The sequence below is a fragment of the Quercus lobata genome, chromosome 9, assembly GCF_001633185.2.
Source record: "Quercus lobata isolate SW786 chromosome 9, ValleyOak3.0 Primary Assembly, whole genome shotgun sequence".
NCBI classification, from domain to species: Eukaryota; Viridiplantae; Streptophyta; class Magnoliopsida; order Fagales; family Fagaceae; genus Quercus; species Quercus lobata.
In genome coordinates, this window is record NC_044912.1 from 1211030 (window position 1) to 1231230 (window position 20201).

Genomic DNA, 20201 nt, shown 5'->3' on the forward strand with positions numbered 1-20201 from the left:
GTTTCTCTATAATAAAATCCATCACAAAACAAGCTTTACCCTTCCTTTTCTAACTAATAACAATTAAAAATTTTAATTTTAGGCATGTTTCACATAATAAGTTTCATTTTGTTCAAATAATTAAAAGGGTTTTTTTTTTATCAGAAATTTATTTTATTACTTCTACATATTTTTAATTCATCATTTTCATTATGTCATTTTATTATTCCCATGATTTTGAATTACACCACCATGCCATCAAATTTACTACTTGTTTGAGTCATTATAATAACTTCGAATAATAATCTTGTATTCATTAAAAAATTCATTAAAAATCAAATACCTCTTTCTCACTTGGTAGAGACCAGTACATGTAGTTGAAGCTTCAATTTATAAAGACTATATTACAAAATTTGTAATATCCTTGTCAATCGAGATTTCACCTTCACACAAAAATCAACTCCACTAAACCAATGGGATAACTAGCATAAACCATTAATGATCGCACCACCACCCCCTTGCTTTCGATCCTCAAATTGGTAAGTTGAGAATCACCTCACATTTTCATACACAAAAATTTATACTTGAAAATCCTAAGACCTTCCAACATGGTTCCACTCATTCAACTTAATTCTCTTCACAAAAACTCAACTCACCAACTTTACGAATCAAAATTTAGACCACAATTATGCAAACAAAGCTGGGGAAACCATCGATGTAATCTATAAATATCAGCTGGTATAAGTAGGGTATGTATGTATTACTTATATTGGACTTTTAATGATGGTACGTATATTTTGTGGACTGTTATGTTTCAAAGAATAACAGTTACATACCTTTATTGTAGGATGTAGTATTTTGTGGACTTGGGATGATACAATGACCCAACTTATACATCTTCAGTGTAAGCATGGTTGGTACATGTGTAATGTTCAAGAACCTGTTGTAAGAATCATATTTGTAGACCATGGAGGCTTACCTCCAATGGTGAATGTTACATTTATGTACTTTTGATCTATATATTATGAAAATATTTATTGGATGTTTACCTTTGTATGTTAATTTGGGTGTGTAATACATATTTGTAAGCTTACGGGAAGGATCAAATTCACTATTATTTATGTAATTTTTATGAAGAAACCAAACATGGGAAAATATATACGAGAAAACTATTTCCGTCCAAGACAAACATCGGAAATTGTTTTCTGCCATATTTTCCGCAACGCAACCAAATAGGCAAACACATGGAACGTATTTTCCTTACCGGAAAATATTATTTTGGGATAATTACAGTAAACCTATCTGTGGTATGGCCTGTTTTCACTTCGCCTACCTGTGTTTCAATCATTTATACTTTACCCCCCTAAATTTCAATTTGTTACCCATCTATTACCAACCTCACCATCAGACGTTAGAAAAACATTTTTTTATTCAAAATCATAACATAACACGGATCAAAAATACGAACCCACTCTTCTTTTCCTCACGAGCCCTAGAAACACGAAAATCTCTTGTATTGAGTTGGGGTTTTGATTTTTCTAATCGTGCTTTCATGTGAGGGTGAGGTTCTAACTTTGGGTTGTCTTGAGGCATTGAATATTTGAAGATAGATCATCACCAGGTACGACATTTCTACTTTATGTAGGTTTTGGGGTTTAAAGTTTTAATGGTAGCTTTGATTCACAATAAGTTGATAGTCGATGTCTTCTTCGAATGGAAATTACTCGGGTTCAAGTGGGCATATGTGTACATATGAGACTTGTGTGCTAAGAACAAGTCCGACAGTGGATAATTTTGGGAGAAGGTTTCTAGGTTGTAACTGATATAAGGTAAATATACTTTTTACTTAATCTAGTTGATTCACGTGAGATTGGAATGTGATATGTTCAATTCAATTTATGAACAGGTTGGTCCCAAGTGCTCTTTCTTTAAATGGCTTGATAATCCCACTTGTATGCGTGGGAATGAAGCTGCCTATGTGGTGCAACAAAAACTGAATTTACTATGAAGTGAGCTGCAACTTGCACATGAAAGGGAAAGAGCAGCTATCCAGATAGCAGCAAAAGCTACCCAAATGGCACAAATTGCTCAAGACAAGGCAGCAAAAGCCACTAAGAAGGAGAAAAAATTTCGAACTTCCTTTGTTCAAGCCAAGGAGATAGCAGTGAGAGCTTTAAAGTAATAGAGAAAGTGCATAATTGCACTAATTCTGTCATTTTTTTTTTAATTATTTTGGTTATGTTGTTTTCATGTGTTGGCTCAAATGAGAATGTTGGAATGATGAGATTGAGTTTGCCTGGTGGGTTGTAATATAAGCTGGTCTTCAATTATATTGTAATAGAACTATGTAAGGTTTTTTTGAGAATGAGAACTATGTAAGATGGTAGATGCTGTTGGCTTTAAACCACTGAATAATATAAGCCTTTTTAAGAGAAAGTGTTATTTATGTTAGATGTTGTTGGTATTTTTGTTTTGTTTAAAGTGAATTGGCTACTTGTGAGCTGTGAGCTGTTGGTGTTGGTGTTTTGTTGGATGTTGTAAGCTGTTTTGGGTTGTGCATAAAGTGCATTGTGTAAAGATAAATGTGTTGAAAGTGAATTAATTTAAGTTTAAAGTACATGACAACTAATGTCAACTTGCAAGAAAAGACAACAAATGCACACACAAACTTGTTATTCAACACATACACCTGCTATTCAACACATACACCTGCACATATAAACAAACTCATTTATGGGCAACTGCAATAATTAGAATAATAATTTTGAACACCTATCATTAAGTTGGGAAATTGTATACATATGTAAGGTGGCATTGAATAGTCTTTCATCAACCACCAGTAAATATAAGGCATTTGGTACAACAACAACCAAAACAGTTGCACCTGCCCATTGTTTACAAAACTTACAAAAATACAAAAAGTGTTTGAACAACTATACATAAAAGTGTCTTGTCATTGTCTGTCATGTCATTGTCTACAAATAACATATAACTCTAACACTACATAACCCTAATACATAACAAAAAAAGTGTCTTAACTTAGTCTTCATTTACTGCCTCTATCCCTGCTCCTGCCTCTCCCACCACTACTGACCTTTCCACCTCTTGTTCTACATTTCTGAGTCCTAGCTGCATCACTCTTTCCTCTCAAAGCAGCTTCTCTGGTAGTAGGTGGTCTTGTAGGCTACAAAGTACAAGAATTCACATGTTAGCTACCAATATCACAATTTTATGAATAAAACATCAAACCTAACATGACAGTACCTGTAATGATGGTGCTTTACTGTCCCATGTTTTTGCAAGGATGTATGGTGCTGACTGGCTTGAAGAGAACCAAGGAGCTCCTTTAACTGTGTACTTGAAGTCTGAAAAGTACCACTGACTTGGGTTTTTAACCATGGAGTTGATGGCTATAACTATGGAGCTTGTGGTTGTGGAGCTGGTGGCTGTGACCCTACTGCCTGGTTGAATGAGGATGAGGCCATAGTGTAAGGCTGATGTGTTGGTAGGGGCTGAGATGATGCTGGGGCCTGGGATCCTTGTCTGCATGCAAAAGGTTTTCCACTTCCCTGCAACCATATATGAGCATGTTTTTACAGTATTAGTTATTGGCATTTTGCTTTTGAATAAAAAAAATTTGTAAAAACTTATCGATTTTCCTTTCTGCAATCTCTGCCTCATTTCCCATGGTGTCTCACTAGTGACATTGGCCTTGCATCTCCTTGTATTGTGCCCTTCCTTTTGACACCTTCCACAACTCACTAACTTGTTTACTCTAGACACCTTATAGGAGTTCCTTGGCTCATCAGCATCTCTCTTCCTCTTCATGGGTGGCCTACCTGGTGGCTTATAGATAATAGGCGCAACAAGCTTGGGTTGGCCACTTGACATCCACTTAGACTGGCCAAGCATTGGAGGTATGGGTATCTATGTCTCCACATAAGAGCATTCTCATGAGGTGTGCCAAATGCCAAATATTTGGCATTTGGCACACCAAATCTCAAAATATGAGCCACATGAGATGTTTCAAATGCCAAAAATTTTGGCACACAGCTATAGTATCGTCTCAAATATGAGACGATACGGACACCCATGTCAAAATTTTTTATTATTTGTTTATTCACTCAAACTTTCTCTCTCATATATTCATTTAGACTTTCTCTCTCTCATTTCTCTCATCTTCGTTCTTTTCTCTCATCTGTGTTCGTTCTTTTCTCTCTGCATCTTCGTTCTTCTCTCTTGCCAATCTCGTCGAAGCTGCCGATCTCGCCGAAGCCATCGATCTCACTGGAGCTATAGTTGTCCTCTACAGCTCCCTCTTCACTCTCATTCTCTTCCTCTCTCATCCTCAAGCCGCTTGAAGCCAATCTCGACTAAAACCACCTCAAGCCGCTGAAACCGATCTCGCCTGAAGCCGATCTCGCCGCCAATGTCTCCCGCCTGAAGCCGACCTCGCCGCCTGAGCTTTGGGTTTGTTTGATTTGGGATGGGTTTTAAGGTTTGTGAATGTGGTGGGTTGTGGGTTAGTTATGGCAATGGTACTGTGGTTGTAGTGGCAATTTGGTGGTTGTGGTGGTGATTATTAGGTAGTTGTGGTGGCTATTTTTTGGGTTGTTGTGGATTTCTTTTTTCCCGGTTGTGTTTTTTTTTTTTTTTTTTTTTTTTTTTTTTTTTTTTTTTTTTTAAGGTGTCGTTAGTGGATGTGGGTTTGTGCCAGTGGTGGCTGTCGGTGTTGTTGTGACAGTGGTTGTTGGTGGCCGTTGTTGCGGTAGTGGTGGAGGAATTGTTGTTGTTGTTATTATTGTTGTTGTTGTTGGAGGAGTTTAATATATTATTTTAATGTGGTGTAAATATTATTTTAATATATAAAATGGAAAAATAAAACATCTGATAAATGGTGTATTGTAAAATGATGTGGTAAAATAGTAAAGTAGGTTTTTGGTGTGTCAAAATGACATTTTTTTATGAGAGAGCTGATGAGAATGCTCTAAGCATCATTGTAATAGCATGGTTGAGTGTAGTCTTCTGGTTTCTCACAATTCACAAAAATGGCTGCAACTCCATGTTTGCAGGGGATTCCTGTCAAGTCTAATGCTCTACAACTGCATGTCTTCCTTACCAAGTTCACCACATGCCTTTCCCTTTCATTGTCAACCTCATACATAAACCTCCCAGATGGCATTGCACAGAAGCCCTTAGACTCTAATTTTAACTTTTCCAACTTGTCTTGTTTGCTTGGACACAACTTGCCACAATATTTTTCTATACCAATCTTCTTTGTATACAGCCTGGTCATAAACCTAACTCTGATCCACTCTAGCATTTATAAAATGGGCTTGTCTCTAGCCTTCACAATCATAGAGTTAAAACTCTCACTCAGATTGTTTACCAGACAATCTGTCAAAGCTCTTGTAGAGAAGTCGGATCTGGTCCACTGTGCAGGCTCTATATCAGCTAGGTACTTCCAAGCTTCTTTATCCAAACTCTTAAGATGGTTCATCCCCCTCTCAAATTCCTTGGCTGATATTTTGCCAGCACACATCCATAGTACACTCTTCAACTCCATGCCCTTGTGGTTAACCTTGAAATTGTTTTATATGTGCTCCACAGTTGGAAATAGAGTCTCTATTGCAGGTAGAAGGCCCTGCAATCCAGTAAGCAAGCATTCAATGTCAGTAAAAAGGTAAGCATGTAAGCATTCAAGTAAGGTAAGCAAACAAGCATGACAATACCTTCTGCTTGTCACTAATGAATACTAGATTGAGCTCCTATGGCCTGCCAATGTCATCTGCAAATTGCTCCAAGAACCAGATCCAGCTGTCTTTGTTCTCTTGCTCAACCACAGCCATTGCCACTGGGAATATATTGTGATATTGTCATTTCCATCATTGGCAGTGGCAGACAATAATTGCCCACCAAACCTACCTTTCAAGTGGCATCCATCCAGCCCAACAAAGGGTTTACAACTACTTAGAAAGCCAACCTTCTGAGCATTGTACCTAATGTAAATCATTTTAAACTTGGGTTCTGCATCCTCATTTTCCATTTCTGTTTGCAGAATCACCTTACTTCCTACATCTGTCCTCCTTATCATTTCTGCATAATCTCTAAGTAAGCCATACTAAGCCTCTTCATTCCCAGTAATCAGTCCCCTAGCTACCTTCCTTGATCTATACACCTAACTAATACTTAAATTAACTGAAATCTTCTACATCACATGGTGCTTAACACCTGAGACCTCCCAATTAGGATTCTTACCAAAATCCTCAAAATACTTGTTTGCTACATAGACTGATGTAACTTGTTCATTTTGGAATGTTAGGGGGCAGGTATACTCAGGATAAAGTGTCTTGATCTCAAATGTGCACTTTCCAATCACCATTGAGGCATAACACCTCCATCCACAATTGTTCTTACAATGTACATAAATCTTCTTCTTCTCATTCAACTTTCACTTGATATCAATGTGATGCTGAATCATATACTCCCTCAAAGCCTTCCTAAATACTTTGAAGTTTGGGAACTTCATCCCTTTTACCAATCTAACATTTTCCATATAAGTCCTCTCATTAAACTCCAAATTGCCAGGCCTCTGCTCATCATCAGAACCATCCACACTTACAATATCATCCTCTAAAGCTGGTTCAGCCCACTCTTCATCTAAATCTATGTTTGGAGGAGGAACATTGCTTGGGCCAGGTGTATTTGTGTTTGGCTGAGGTGTATCGGTGGTTGGTTAAGGTGTATCAGTGGTTGGAACAGTATTAGGCTCAGATGGCACTGTGTAAGGTGGAGAAGACTCACCAAAAATGTCATCAGCAAAGTCTTCTCCTTCTAGACCTTTATTCAACCAATCAAACTCCTCCTCTAGACTATCACCCCTTGTAGCAGCTCCTGCACCACCCCCTATATCAGCCCCTACACCTCCTATAGCAGCCCCTGCAACAGCCCCTACACCAGCTCCTGCACCAACCCCTGCACTATCAGGAACTTCAACTGCAAGTAAAGTATTACCACTCTCCACATATAGTATGATGGTGTCTCTTGGCCCTCCCTTATTAGGCTTGCACATGGCACCACATCTTGATCATCTTGTATAAGCCTCAAGTCTTGCTCCAAGTTGCCCCCAGGACCTAAATAATGAACCCTACACGGTTCATCAATTCCCAATTTCTCACATATACCTTGTATTTCAAAATAACTAAGCCTATTAGGATCCTTATACACTATTTCAACTTTCCCACCAAAGTATTCTAAACTAGGGTTCCACAAAAAAACACCCCCATAATGTACCTCCAATTTCACTTCCTCATTATCCATCTGCAATAACAAATTACCATTTGACACATATACAATTAATAATTAAAGAATTGTAAACAACAAAAAAAGTAAATACTTGCATGTTTCTGTTTTACTTTTAGGATGCAACACACATAGAGAGACCACATTTTCTGCTTTACTTTTGATTCTGTTTTACTAAATCTCACATGCAAACATTAAAATTTAAACCCAATAGAAACTTGGGTCCACTGTGAGACACAATGGCCACGACAGACAAAATGCCCATAAACAAACAAAAATCCAAAGAACACGTGGTCACATTTTTCATAAACATTAACAAATACAACCAATATTCTCATTCCATTACATGTAACATTGACCATTGATTGATTACTTAAAAAACAATAAAACAACCACAAGCCCAAAGTAAAAACCCAAACAGTGACTGATTTCTTACCGGGATTTTAGTCCCTCGAACAACCCGTTGCTCGTTTAGGTTCACACTTGTAGCTCTATTACAATATCATATGTAGAATGTGGTGTCTACGAGGACTTTCGTGTTTCTAGGGCTCCTAAGGAAAAGAAGAGTGGGTTCGTGTTTTTTATCCGTGTTATGTTCTGATTTTAAATAAAAAAGTGTTTTTCTAACGTCTGATGGTGAGGTGGGTAACAGATTGAAGTTCAGGTGGGCAAAGTGTAAATGATTGAAACACAGGTAAGCAGAGTGAAAACGGGTCATACCATAGGTGAGTTTACTGTAATTATCCCTATTATTTTACACTCAAAAATCCATTTGCATAGAACCAAACATGGCCTAAATTGCAATAGTATTTTATTTATTTATTTATTTTATTTAGAATGAAATTGCAATAGTAACTAGCAAGTAACAAAATGAATTATTGAAAAAAAAGTAAACTAATAACATACCGCTCAAATAGTAAATACAGTCCCAAAATCAAAATCAGAGTGTCAGAGTTTGTCCTTCGAAAGAAAATCGGTCTGAGACTGAGAGTAAAGTGTTTGAAAATGATGAAGCTAGCGCGCCTTTTACCTTCCAGGTATCAATTTCTTCAAGACTACTAAATCTTACTTTCAATCCAAACCTTTGTTTCTTTGTTTTCCAAACTCACACTCATTTCTACTTGTAGTTGTACTACCCTCTTTGTCTTTTCATTCTTTGTTTGCCCACCGCACCGATTATCTAAACAACATTCAAAAATTCAAGCTTTCGGTGTCCCGGAATTGGGATTTTCGTTCGCCAAAATCATCCACTCCGATTACCCCTAATAGTAATACAAACAAAATTTTGTTCATTTTTTGGGTGGTCAAGATTGTAACTTCTGATGCCTGTGCTTTCTCTATATATTGTGAATTTTTATGATGCTATAACTATTGTTAGCTATACATGGTCAGTCATTGAGTAGCCTCTGCAATGGGCTTCATCCACTGTTTCTGTTTGGGTAATATGAATTCTAAAGTTTTGTGATGCTGTATGGCTATTTAGCTATACATGGTCTAGATTGTAACCTCATTTATTTTCATTCCACACCTTGAAACTGAGTGAATGGTTAATTTTAGGTACTAATTGTTGTGTACTTTCTAGTAGCAAGAGGCTTGCACGTTGTGGTTTCTCACATTTTTAGTTGAAATGAGGAAGAATAACAGGGGGGGTAAATAATTTTTATTGCACCTTGATTTTGATTTTGCTAGTGTAAAATTTAATCACTTTATTATGATTGAATCCATTCCACTAAAGATACATGATGGGGCATCCCCTACTAGCAATGCTGCATAGAATGACTTCATATAGGATAGAATGGTGTAAATGTGGTCTATCCCGGTTAGTCCATTGAAAATCCATAACAGACCTCAAAATTTTGGGACCAAGACTTGGTTGTTATTATTGTTGATGTAGATCCCTAATCTTGGGTATTCAAATTTTCTGCATACCATGTTAAATTGTTCTTATGGTTGGTAGGCTATAATTGCTTGCCATTACATATATGCCTTAAGTAATAGGTACCTTGCATTGTGTGAATGCTGTCACTTTTGCACGAAAACACTCTTTTCCATGGGTAATAGTTGTTCATTTATTTAATTTTTTTTGTGGGACTTAAAATGGCTTTATTGATAGTTTGTTACAAGACTTTGATTTTGTTTTGAACCACACCCACCCAAAAAATATATATATATATATATATATTGCAGTAAAATTAGTTATCTTTGTAATTTAGCTGCCATTATATCTTAGTAATATGACTAACTTTGACACATGTAAGCTGCAGTCTTGAGTTAAACGCATAAATCTTCAGTAAATACTCTTTCCATTTATTAACCACAGGAGCCAGTTGTCTGAAAAACTGTTACATGGGAAAGCTGGTGATGTTAAAGATGCTTCACGGTTGTATGCTTTTACATCTCGGGCTGGGATATCAAATGCTAGAGAGAATTCTGCTGCTAAAGGTTCTAATTCATTTATGTGGAATACTTTCAAGATTTTGTTCATTTATTTTATTTTATTTTTTGTTATTGTTGTTGTTGTTGTTTTTTTTGTTTTTTTTTTGTTTTTTTTTGTTTTTTTTTGTTTTTGTTTTTTTTTGGGTTTTTTAAATCAAATGATTGATTATGGTCTGATCATCCTTGTTCATTGGGAACTAAACCTGCAGGATATATTGCAGATCGAATATTTGCTCCATATTCGGTTTATAAGGGCAAAGCTGCACTCTCTGTGACTCCTGTTCTCCCAACTTTCACCAAGTTGGATGTATGATTGTTTTTTTGGTTGCTTTTACAATTATTCAAGTCCTATTTCTGTGGGGTTGAATTATGCCTCTCCTCATTTATATATTTTCTGTTGCATAGTCTGGTAGTCTTGTAGTTGATCGCCGCGGTGTCATGATGATGAAGTTCTTACCTGCTATTGGTGAGCGCAAGTATGATAATGAGAAGAGACAGGTAACTTTTCTTAGCTTTCCCCCCCTCCCCTTCTTTTTGGTAATTACCCCTCTATTTGTTTTGTTGACCTTGGTCAAAGATGAAAATATTTTACAATGACACAAATGCAGTGACAACACTCCCAATAACCTCAGTCTCAACCTTTTTCTTATAAGAATAGGAGATGCAATTTAAGATAGAGGTTATTGGCAACTTTTCTTAGTTTCTTTGTCATTACTTTCTTAATCTACTTATAATTTAGATCCCCAGGTCATTGCACCTTTCACATGGACAAGCAGTAACTAGAATGTCTAATTGTTTAATTGCCATAATGATTGACACATGGGTAATTTTATGCACCTTTTAGCTGATACATGCTGTGTCTCCATACGGCTTAACTGACCAATTTAGTGGATGTTTTGTAGGTGTTTGCTTTGTCTCCAACAGAGGTAGGGTCTATGATAAGCTTGGGTCCAAAAGATTCTTGTGAATTCTTTCATGATCCATCAATGCTATCAAGGTTGACTTTTTTTCCTTGACATACTACTCTCATGGAAATATTTGTAATCTGTAGACCTAATTTGTGATGGTCAAGAATTATATTGTGATTAAACAAAGTTGTTCAGATGGCATCATCTTATTGTTTTGTTGTGCAAGCATCCTTTTTTCTATCTTAATGCCATATGATAAAAAGTACGTGCTTAGTCTTGATGAGCAATTTATGCTGCAGTAATGCGGGTCAAGTCAGGAAGAGCTTAACAATTAAGGCTCATGCAGATGGTACTGGCTATCTTATTTCTTTGAGTAAGTACTCTTTCTGCTTATATTTGCACAGACTTGCTCAAATTCACTTATTCTTTCTGCTTATATTTGATTCCTGAGTTTGTTTTATTTTCTGTTCTTGTTGAAGTGGTGCTAAATCAGTTTTTGTATCAAAGCTCGTTCTTATACATAATTCTATCTAGATTTGTTGTTCTTTGGATGATAATGTCTAGACTTGATGTTTGTTTATTTATGATTGGAGCTCTGGAGAGCTGCCTCTTATTAATATTACCTCTCTAGTGATATTTTGGATTGTATGTTAGAGCAGAAATATGTACATTTTGAAAATAAATTATGTTAGTTTGTGGGATTGGAGAGTGTGTTTCTGGTAGTTGTTCTAATGGCCATTGATTATGAATCATATCCCTAGAACAACTTTGAAAACTAGGATTCTTTGGGACATTGTTGCAATGTCTAGGGAGGTTAGGAGTGAGTGAAGCTGATGTGCTGTGATAGACATACCAGGTTCATGCTTTCATATTGAGATTTGATTTGGCTACAAATGATAAGTGGATTTATACTCAACTACAGAAGTTTTGAGATATATTTTTTTGACATATTGTTTGCCTGAGTTTATTAGTTCCACAGTTTCCTTTTGAATTATTAACCTTTTTTATTTTTTCCCAATTATTTATGTGCTTCTTTTTTGGCAGATGTTGTCAACAATATTCTTAAAACCAAAGAGTTCTTCACTGTTCCTGTCACAACTGCCGAATTTGCAGTGATGAAGACAGCTTGCAGCGTATGACCAAATAAAATCTTTATCCACTTTACCCTTTCCTTCAGTTTTTATTTTTATTCAGTTAATTGGAATCATGGCCAGATGAATATCTTTTATAGGATAATAGTGATCATGGAATTCATGACAGCTGGGGTGACATTCACTGCATTGAAATAAATTTATAACCATCTTTAGTGAAATAGACAAAGTTACCTTTTGGTTACTACATGCGCACATGAAGAAATGGTTTGTGAAGTTTTGGCAACTAGTGAAACTCAGTACTTGTGAAGCATTGTGCAACCATTGGTTCTCATAATTCATAATATGGATTAAGTGGGAGAAATGTAGGAAAAGGTTGTATCATAATGATGAAAACACTCTGAAGATAGTAATTCCAATCCTCAATGGTGGGATTAATTCCTTAGATCTGGACATAAGTACATTATTTATTGATATAGGTCAAACTCACTTACTCATCAATAGGTATTAATTTTTATTTTTAAATGCTGAGTGAGGTGTTAAATCATTTAGAAGCACTTCTTCCTATGTAATTAACCTCTTGAGGTCAACATTCACTTTGATTTGTTTTGCAGTTTGCTTTGCCCCACATCTTGGGTTGGGACCGGTTAACTAATAATCCTTCAAGAGACTCAAGACGCACAGTGGGGCTCCCATCAAAGGTGGATCCACAATTTTTGGATTCGGAGTGGGACAAATGAAGTCATGACTGCTGGATCAACAACTTTTGGATTTAGAATGATGTTCCAATTGCCATTTGTAATGTTGTCCCTGTGCATCGGTCATCAATTCGGAAAAGATTGTTTTGTGGGCTTTGCCAAAACTGTGTGCCTTTTATGTAGACTTCTTGTATTCTATAACTAAAGACTTCCTTTTCTGTCTTTCCGAATGAAATTCGTAGTAGTAAAGAAAAAGAGGATTGGCATGAAAAGAGACGCTATTATGTTAAATTTTAAATTTTAAGTGTGTTAAATTCCTAGTGCTGCCACCTGCTAATCCTATACATGGCCAACAAATATTTGCTGTATTCCGCTTATGTGTATGTGCCTTGAGAGGAACTTGTACAATATTTGCTCGAATGCGTGAATAACTCTCTGTATGCAATATACATAGTAAAAACTAAAAAGTAATCTAAGCCCAGAATCTTGCTTTTTTTTTGGTACTGAACGAAACTTGCTAGAAAATTAGAAGTAGGAACAAAATGGGGTGTTTTTTTTTTACAATATAGTATTGGACTCTTGGTTGTAGCAAAATGCAAAATAGGGTGTTTCTTACAATAGTTTTTTAAGATATATTAAATAAATGTTGCTGCAGTAAAATCTGAATATATGGTAATAGATCACCGGATGCGGGGCTGCTCTACCCAATCAAATGGTAGTGCATTAATATTTGTTTTCCTTACCCGACCCAATTCATTGGTGCCCTACAATACCCAGTTCCTTTTACGGATACTGGGCCACCAAGTTAGAAAGGTCCATATAGACCAATTCACACTGGCCCAATACCCACCCCGCCGGCCCGGCATATAGTCCAAAAACCACACTCTTTCAAACGAAACGCAGCTACCCTCAACTGTCACTGCCTTCTCTCCCATATAGCTTTCCACCATTGCCAGTCAGTCTACTTTTGTTTTCCAGTGTGGTGTTTTCTGAAGTTAGGGTTTGAAAGAGCCTAACCCACTCTCTCTTCTATTTGTTTTTTCTCTCGCCTCTTCCTATCTCCCAAATGTTCAGTTGTTGCCTTGCCGCTAGCTTCTAAGACAGACCCAAGCAAGGTGAGTGTTTTTTCTTCTTTATTTTAACTGTTTCAATTGCTTTTGTGAGTTCGTTTGGTTGTCTTTTTTTTCAAAGAGCAGTAAATGGAATAATACACTAAACCAGAAGAAAAAGAAATAGAAGGAAAGAGAAATTGAGATTGATCAACTTCCCTATTATTCTATCTTCATCTATTTATAATACTCTCTATCAATACAACTCATATAACAGTAGCTAAAACTAACTCTGAGATTTTCAACATTTGCTTTATCATTTTTTGAACAAATATTTCTCTCTCTCTTTTCCCCTTTTCTATTGATATCAGTTTCTGTTTAATATATTTGTAGAAAAGGCTTGGTTATGAAACAATGCTATGAGGTGATGTTAACAATTATAACATACTGTATGAATTGAACTCTATTACAGCTACGCCTCCATAGAAACTTTTGTTAATAGTAAAAGAACGAAGAAACATAATGGAAAACTTTCATTTATTATATATTTCGTTCTTCTGCCATTTTTGCAATAGTTGATAATGATATTGTTCAATTTCCTTTAATCAAACATCATTCCAGTTTTTGAGTATGCTGTTGCTGAGCCATATTATGAGTTAGAAGGTTAGCCTATTCATTTTGAAGTGCTAAAATTCCTAAATTTAAATTTTATTATTTTGATTTATCCTTCTTCTAGTTCTAGTTCAAATTCTAGTTGGTATTGTGCAGAAGAGCTCCCAACAATTTGGGAAATGAAGAAGAATGACACAAATAGAGATAGAGATAGGTGGCAAATCCTCTACATTCCAGACAAGCCCCCCATACCGCCCAACCAACAACAACCCACTGGTTACTTTACTTTGCCAATCCCCCCATTCATACATACTACTCTGTCTCTATCTCTGCTTTTATTATTCCATATGATACATACATTCAATCTTTATCTTCCATAAACTTATATTTTGTGTTTCTTTGTATGCATGTATAGTGAATGTTTTTGCTTCAATCATTGACCCAAAGCTTGCTAACACTCTTATAAGGTTAGTTACTTTCTAATTTGCGCTGTTTTGTTCTTTGTAATCCAAATGTTACATTCTAGAATATGGACAACATGGGCTGATACAAAAATAAACACCATTCTTATACCATAATATATAGTTGTGAATTGTATTTAATAAAATTTTGTGTGGAATTTTTGCTAGGCGATTAAATCAGATAGCACCACTAGAAAATCTCCGCCATGTGAAGCGAATCCGCAAAAAGCAGCTCGAAGGAGGTATTTATTTATGCAATGCTTATATATATATATATTTATTTATTTATTTACTTCAATGTCTTCAGAATATAATGGTGAAATGTAACTGACTTGATAGGGAAAACTGAGTTATTAGTCATCTTATGTCTAGCATCTGAAAATGACAGTCACTTGGAGACCATGCAACATGATGTTCGAGAGCTTGTCAATTCCTACCAGTTGAGTGCTTTTATTACAAAAGTGGGTCTTCTTTTTCTGTTTTATCAATTTCTATATCAATGCTCGTTTACAATTATTTTTACTGAAAAATAACTTTATATATATATATATATATAGTACTCAAGTCTAGTTAAGACTAATATGTTTTAATCTTCAATTTAATCTTTTAGGTTTGCAAATTTCCTGCATCATCAAAAGAAGAGTGGGAAGAACAATGCAAGCTTTGGCCAACATCATATCATCCACCAACCTAGTAAGCCCTTTGCAATAATATTAACATTTTTGTTCAAAGGTATTTGGTCATGCATTTTAGTTATCCTAGTATGGTGCTTGATGACATAGGTGAATGTTACATGAAATTAATAATTATTTTCTAGTTTAGCATTTGGCATAGGCTTCATTGATAATTTTTTATCTTCTTTTTAGGTATAATCTTGGGATATCTCTATCGATATATGCATATATAACACACACACACACATTCAAGTAACATCCTGATTTGCTTCTGCTATTGGTTTTTTCTTTCAAGTACAGCAATATTGATGGCATTACTGGATTTAATGAAGAGGACTCACAATCAGTTTTCAGCTTCATGAGATTTGCTGTTGAGTTGGCAAAATCTGGTGATGGCTTGGTATATTACTCATCTTTTCTTAAATATATGTGTCTTAGGGATGATTTGACTTTAATAGATTGGGTTATTCAACTGAATCCATTCCCATTAGTTGAGAAAGTTACCTGTTCCACTACTTGACCAAGCATAAGCTCATAGCGTTCAAGTTAAGACTAATTTCTCATTTGGTTTTCTCTAGCCAAGTTAAACTGGGGTAGGATTGTTTATTATACTTGGTTTTATTATTAAAAAAAAAAATTTTTGGGGTAGCATAATTTGTTTTAATTGGGGCTATATTGGTCATGTAATCTAGTATAGGAGTTCAATGCCTACATCTTTGTCAGCTGAGAAGCAAAACTTTTTAAATTATAAAACTTGTACTCAAGACAGTCGTAATGTCTTACCTTCTTTAAGTGGTGCGGACTGATGGGTTGGGAGTATATTAGACAATAACTCTGTATTACATGGAAATGGGTTTATGTCCATAAAAAGGTTGTTTAAGTATATAAAATGGGAGTATATAGACAATAAATAGATACAAAATTTGAGTTGGGTTGGGTTGCTCGAGCTCTTAACCTATGTCTCACTCAGTAAATCTTATATTTAATGGTTTGTAATATGCTTATCATGGATCTTGAGTTTATTCAATTGATGCATCAGATTAGTTTGATGAGGTGGAGAATTTCCAAGTTGAGCAGTCTCCTCCTAGGTAGAGAGTGAGAATGTGAGATGAGCTTATTTCTTTTTGGTTGGGTTCTTAATGTAGTTAGTCTAGTCTAAAAATGGCAAAAGTGGGGTATCACATATCCTGGTGGGTAAGAGATGTGGTTAACACAATGGGGATTTGAAAATAGGTAACTGTACTTAAAAAGAGAGATAAAGCAGACTGTATTTGAAGATGTATGACACCTTAGGAATTAATCCCAGTCAGTCTTTACAGTGCTTCAAAATCATCAAGAGTACAAATCATCATAGCCTCACCACTGGCTGAGGCTATGATCAATTTTTTATATATTTATCCTCCTGTTTTGCTCTGCTTTGCAGGTAACTAATGCTGCGGTGATAGTGGATCCTTCAGTTAAGAAAGTGATTGCAAGTGCATGTGATGAAATTTGCTCTTGGAATATTCCCACTAACAATCAAACCAGCTCCTTTAAAGTGCCAGATACCTGCATTTCTCGTTCCAATTCCAATAGAATAATAACCCATGACACTTTACCTTCAAATGGTTCCACCAGCGAACTCAAACAATTATGTACTGGTGCCTCTTGTTTATACCCTTGGCGGTGGTCTGAGCAAGAATTATATATGCCAAATTCTTCTTGTTGGCACCCTCTACGACATGCTGCTATTGTAGCGATTGAATGCTCTGCTGCTAGAGATAGGCAACTTTTCCCTGATTTGGGTGACAATGAAGATAAGTCTTTTGAATTGGATCATATGCATTCTTCCACCAGCTCTCCAGCAAAAAGACAAAAAGTCAATCTTGAAAATGTGAGTTACCTTTATCTCTGTTTGGACTGTAGAACTTTCTATTGGGCCAATTTTAGGATCCACTAAATAGGGCTGCTCCAGGCAAAACATATACAGAGTGCACTTAGTATTTGTTGCTGTGCCTTATATACTTATAATACATATCTATTGTGGTTTTAAAAAGAGGGTTTTTAAACAAAAAGAAATCTTCTGAATTGTATTGGGTTTGAAATACCATGTTTATGGATTTTTTTTGAAAACAAAGAGAAAGCTATCATCTTCCGTATGGAACAATTCATGCTATTTTATAAGTTTTTTATTTTATTTTTCTCTTGGGTGGATTTTGTAGTTTCCTGAAAGGTCCTCCAATACCTTTGCATTTATAAGATATTTTAAACTATTACTGTATGAGGGGCCTGTCATTGTTAGAACTGTGTTATCTGCTTCCACAGCAGGTAGAACTGTGGAAACAGAACTTCTGAGGCACTAGGGAGCATCATTTCCGTTGAATAAATTTTTTATATGTTTCTTTTGAAGATTCATAGTGTTAAATGCTATATGTCAGCAAATGTTACACTATTTCAGGTTGAGGACACTGAGAAACTGGATACTCTTACTGAAGGTTGTCATCCTGTAGCAGCCAGACCTTATCTATGTACTGGGTATGACATCTACCTTGTTTGGGAGCCATGTACAATGTAAGTTTGCTAGACACAAGAAACCTTCCCTCTTTTTTTGGACATATTTTATTTTCTCAAAAGTAAGATAGCTTTTTGTAGCTTTTAAGACTTTACAACTCCACTAAGAGTAGTATGGTTTGTTCTAAGGGTTATATAAGATAGCTCTTGGTTGTTTTGTTATCAAGTATCAGCTGCTTGGATATGGATTAATGTGAGTGCATTACCTACTGTTTGGTATCTTTTGTTGGTAAAATGAATATTTGTCTCTATTACTTGTGCAATCTATCTATGCTGTCAGCAAAGGACGTGGCACTGCTCTCAATCAATTGCTTCATGCTGCTCAATGGGTTGGAAATTAAATTTAGTTGATAGATATGGATACAACTAATCGTAAGTACTTGAGTGTCTTAGGCTGTTATCCATTTTTTTGATTTCTCACTTTTGGTTGAGTCTTGTGATACTTGGTGAAAGCAGCCTAAGCATAATTCATTTTAGCCTGCTTGACATCTGAATGTTGTGAGTATTATTCATCATCTTCTAGCCTTATTGGCTCAAACAGAAGTTTGCAAGTATTAAACATCATCTTTTAGCCTTTTTGGTTCAAGCAGAAGGTTGCAATTGAGATAAGTTGGTTATAAGTTGCTCAGGCTCAGGTCATTCTGGCTGATGAAACAAGTTTTTCTTCTTTTGAGTTCTCTTGATATCATTTCTTGACTCTATCCCCCACCTTAAAAAAAGACAATAATTCTCGCAGCATTGTTACAAAATCTCTTCTACATTTTGTTCTCTGGACTCTAACAAAAGTGATGGAAAGAATCTACACCAAATTTTTTGAAAGAAGACTTTGTTTACATTAATGCTGGACATTATGTGATTTAAAGGTCTCCAATGAAAGTTCCGACTGATAACATGTACGCATTAAGATTTCAGTTCTAATCATATCATCATTGTCAGAAAATGATTATTGATTCACTCTACCAAAGTCTTTGTATAGTTTTATGTATTGCTTGATTTTTTTTTTCTTCTTTCAAAGATATCCAATTTCTGATACCTTGCCTCTTATCTGTAATAGGTGTGCAATGGCACTTGTCCATCAACGAATTAGGCGCATTTTTTATGCTTTCCCAAATCCTAATGCTGGTGCCTTGGGCAGTGTTCACAGATTGCAGGGAGAAAAAAGCTTAAATCATCACTACGCCGTTTTCAGGGTCTTGTTGCCTGAAGAGGTGTTAAGTGTGGAATTATAACAAAATTTTATCTCTTGTTAGTTAACAAGTATGTGGAGGTCCTGATGATGCTAGGGACGCACCAGCATTGAGGTTCCTCATACCTGCCCAATGAGATGAATGTGATTTATTGCCTCATTTTTAGTATTTTATTTTTGTGCTAAGTTAAAAGAAGGCCCTTGGATACTGATATGCATCTTTTCTTTATATGCAGTCAGTTTTGTTTTACATGTAAACCAATTTTTATTCTTCTCAGTTTTGTTTAGCATGTAGACCATAAAATCTTAGAACATATAATGAAGAATGTCAGGCAGAATACAATCATGGCAGAGTTTCTTTTAGGCAATCACCAGAATGATGAAGATATTACTATAAGCAGGCCGTAAGGCTTTGCATGAGTCAGGCTTCATTGTGTTTTACGGTTGTAATTAACGAAAAACAGTCATTAAAAATTTGGAAAATCAAACACTGTACAAACAGTGAAAATTTCTAATGCATTGTTTTTGACTAGAGAGTAAACGTTACTTGTTAGCTGTTAATTTAGAGAAATCTTTAGAGGCAATATATTTAATACTTGTGAAATTGGTTCTTGTGCGGAGAAAACATCTAATGAATAACTTGTCATGCCTGCCAATTAGTTAGCACAAAATAGAACCATGCAAAGCTTTTCTATAAGGTGGTATTATATGTATCTAATGAGAGAGTGGATACATGTTTCGGATATAATGCAGGATAGATTTTCTCGCTCTCTAGTAATTGTTTCTATTTATACTTGTAAATACTTGTAAGCTGTAATATTAGGAGTCCACAACACTTTATGTGGATTTCTTTCTTCTTTTGAATATGGATTTTCTCTTTTGAATAAAACAAGGTGAAGGAGAAATATATTGCACGTACAACTTGGGCAAGAAAAACCCAAAATAACATGGAGGGATTACCTCCATCTAAAAAAGACAAGATTTAGCCATTTGGCAATAAATGCCAATCTAAATTGAACTTTATGACAAAAGACGTGAGTTAAAAAAAATTATAAGTTTTATTATTAGCTCAATGAAATGAATAGCAAAATTTGGAGGACCACTAAAGTATGAAGTCGATGGCTGCCTCCTTTCTAGGAAATACGAAGTCTTACAAATTTGGTATATTGTTTTGGTCCAACTTAGCTGAAAACCTTTATAATCTTATATGACATGAATTTATATAAGGACACCTATAATTCTTTGATGTATGTTT

The 20201-nt window shown here is 35.6% G+C and overlaps 2 protein-coding genes across 14 annotated transcripts; both read left to right on the forward strand.

Moving 5' to 3' along the window:
* Positions 1–8163: 8163 nt before the first annotated feature.
* LOC115959031 (single-stranded DNA-binding protein WHY2, mitochondrial) lies at positions 8164–12734 on the forward strand. Its single transcript, XM_031077323.1, has 8 exons — positions 8164–8318; positions 9602–9723; positions 9927–10024; positions 10123–10215; positions 10620–10714; positions 10925–10998; positions 11670–11758; positions 12331–12734. The coding sequence occupies exons 1-8, from the start codon at positions 8287–8289 to the stop codon at positions 12454–12456; spliced, it is 729 nt and encodes a 242-aa protein (XP_030933183.1). The 5' UTR covers positions 8164–8286; the 3' UTR covers positions 12457–12734.
* A 562-nt stretch (positions 12735–13296) lies between these two features.
* Positions 13297–19407, forward strand: LOC115962112 (tRNA-specific adenosine deaminase TAD3). 13 transcript variants are annotated; one of them, XR_004085356.1, is made up of 11 exons: positions 13297–13529; positions 14085–14126; positions 14232–14351; positions 14491–14542; positions 14705–14778; positions 14876–14997; positions 15147–15229; positions 15511–15610; positions 16634–17083; positions 17628–17760; positions 18815–18904. XR_004085356.1 is itself a non-coding variant. In XM_031080996.1 (11 exons), exons 3-11 carry the CDS (start codon positions 14255–14257, stop codon positions 18987–18989), a joined length of 1200 nt encoding a protein of 399 aa, XP_030936856.1. In that variant the 5' UTR covers positions 13298–13529; positions 14085–14126; positions 14232–14254; the 3' UTR covers positions 18990–19407. The 13 variants fall into 13 exon arrangements, 12 of the variants coding, with proteins under 12 accessions (XP_030936856.1, XP_030936857.1, XP_030936849.1 ...); XM_031080996.1 differs by having other exon boundaries at positions 13298–13529; positions 14925–14975; positions 15506–15610; positions 17648–17760; positions 18815–19407; XM_031080989.1 differs by having other exon boundaries at positions 13299–13529; positions 14212–14351; positions 17648–17760; positions 18815–19407.
* Positions 19408–20201: the final 794 nt, after the last annotated feature.

Coding starts and splice junctions, on each gene's coding strand:
- LOC115959031 (XM_031077323.1), top strand. CDS start 8,287: ATGATGAAGCTAGCGCGCCTTTTACCTTCCAG. Junction 9,724..9,926: donor AGAGAATTCTGCTGCTAAAG/GTTCTAATTCAT, acceptor CTAAACCTGCAG/GATATATTGCAGATCGAATA. Junction 10,025..10,122: donor CAACTTTCACCAAGTTGGAT/GTATGATTGTTT, acceptor TCTGTTGCATAG/TCTGGTAGTCTTGTAGTTGA.
- LOC115962112 (XM_031080989.1), top strand. CDS start 14,255: ATGAAGAAGAATGACACAAATAGAGATAGAGATAGGTGGCAAATCCTC. Junction 14,543..14,704: donor CTTGCTAACACTCTTATAAG/GTTAGTTACTTT, acceptor AATTTTTGCTAG/GCGATTAAATCAGATAGCAC. Junction 14,779..14,875: donor CAAAAAGCAGCTCGAAGGAG/GTATTTATTTAT, acceptor CTGACTTGATAG/GGAAAACTGAGTTATTAGTC.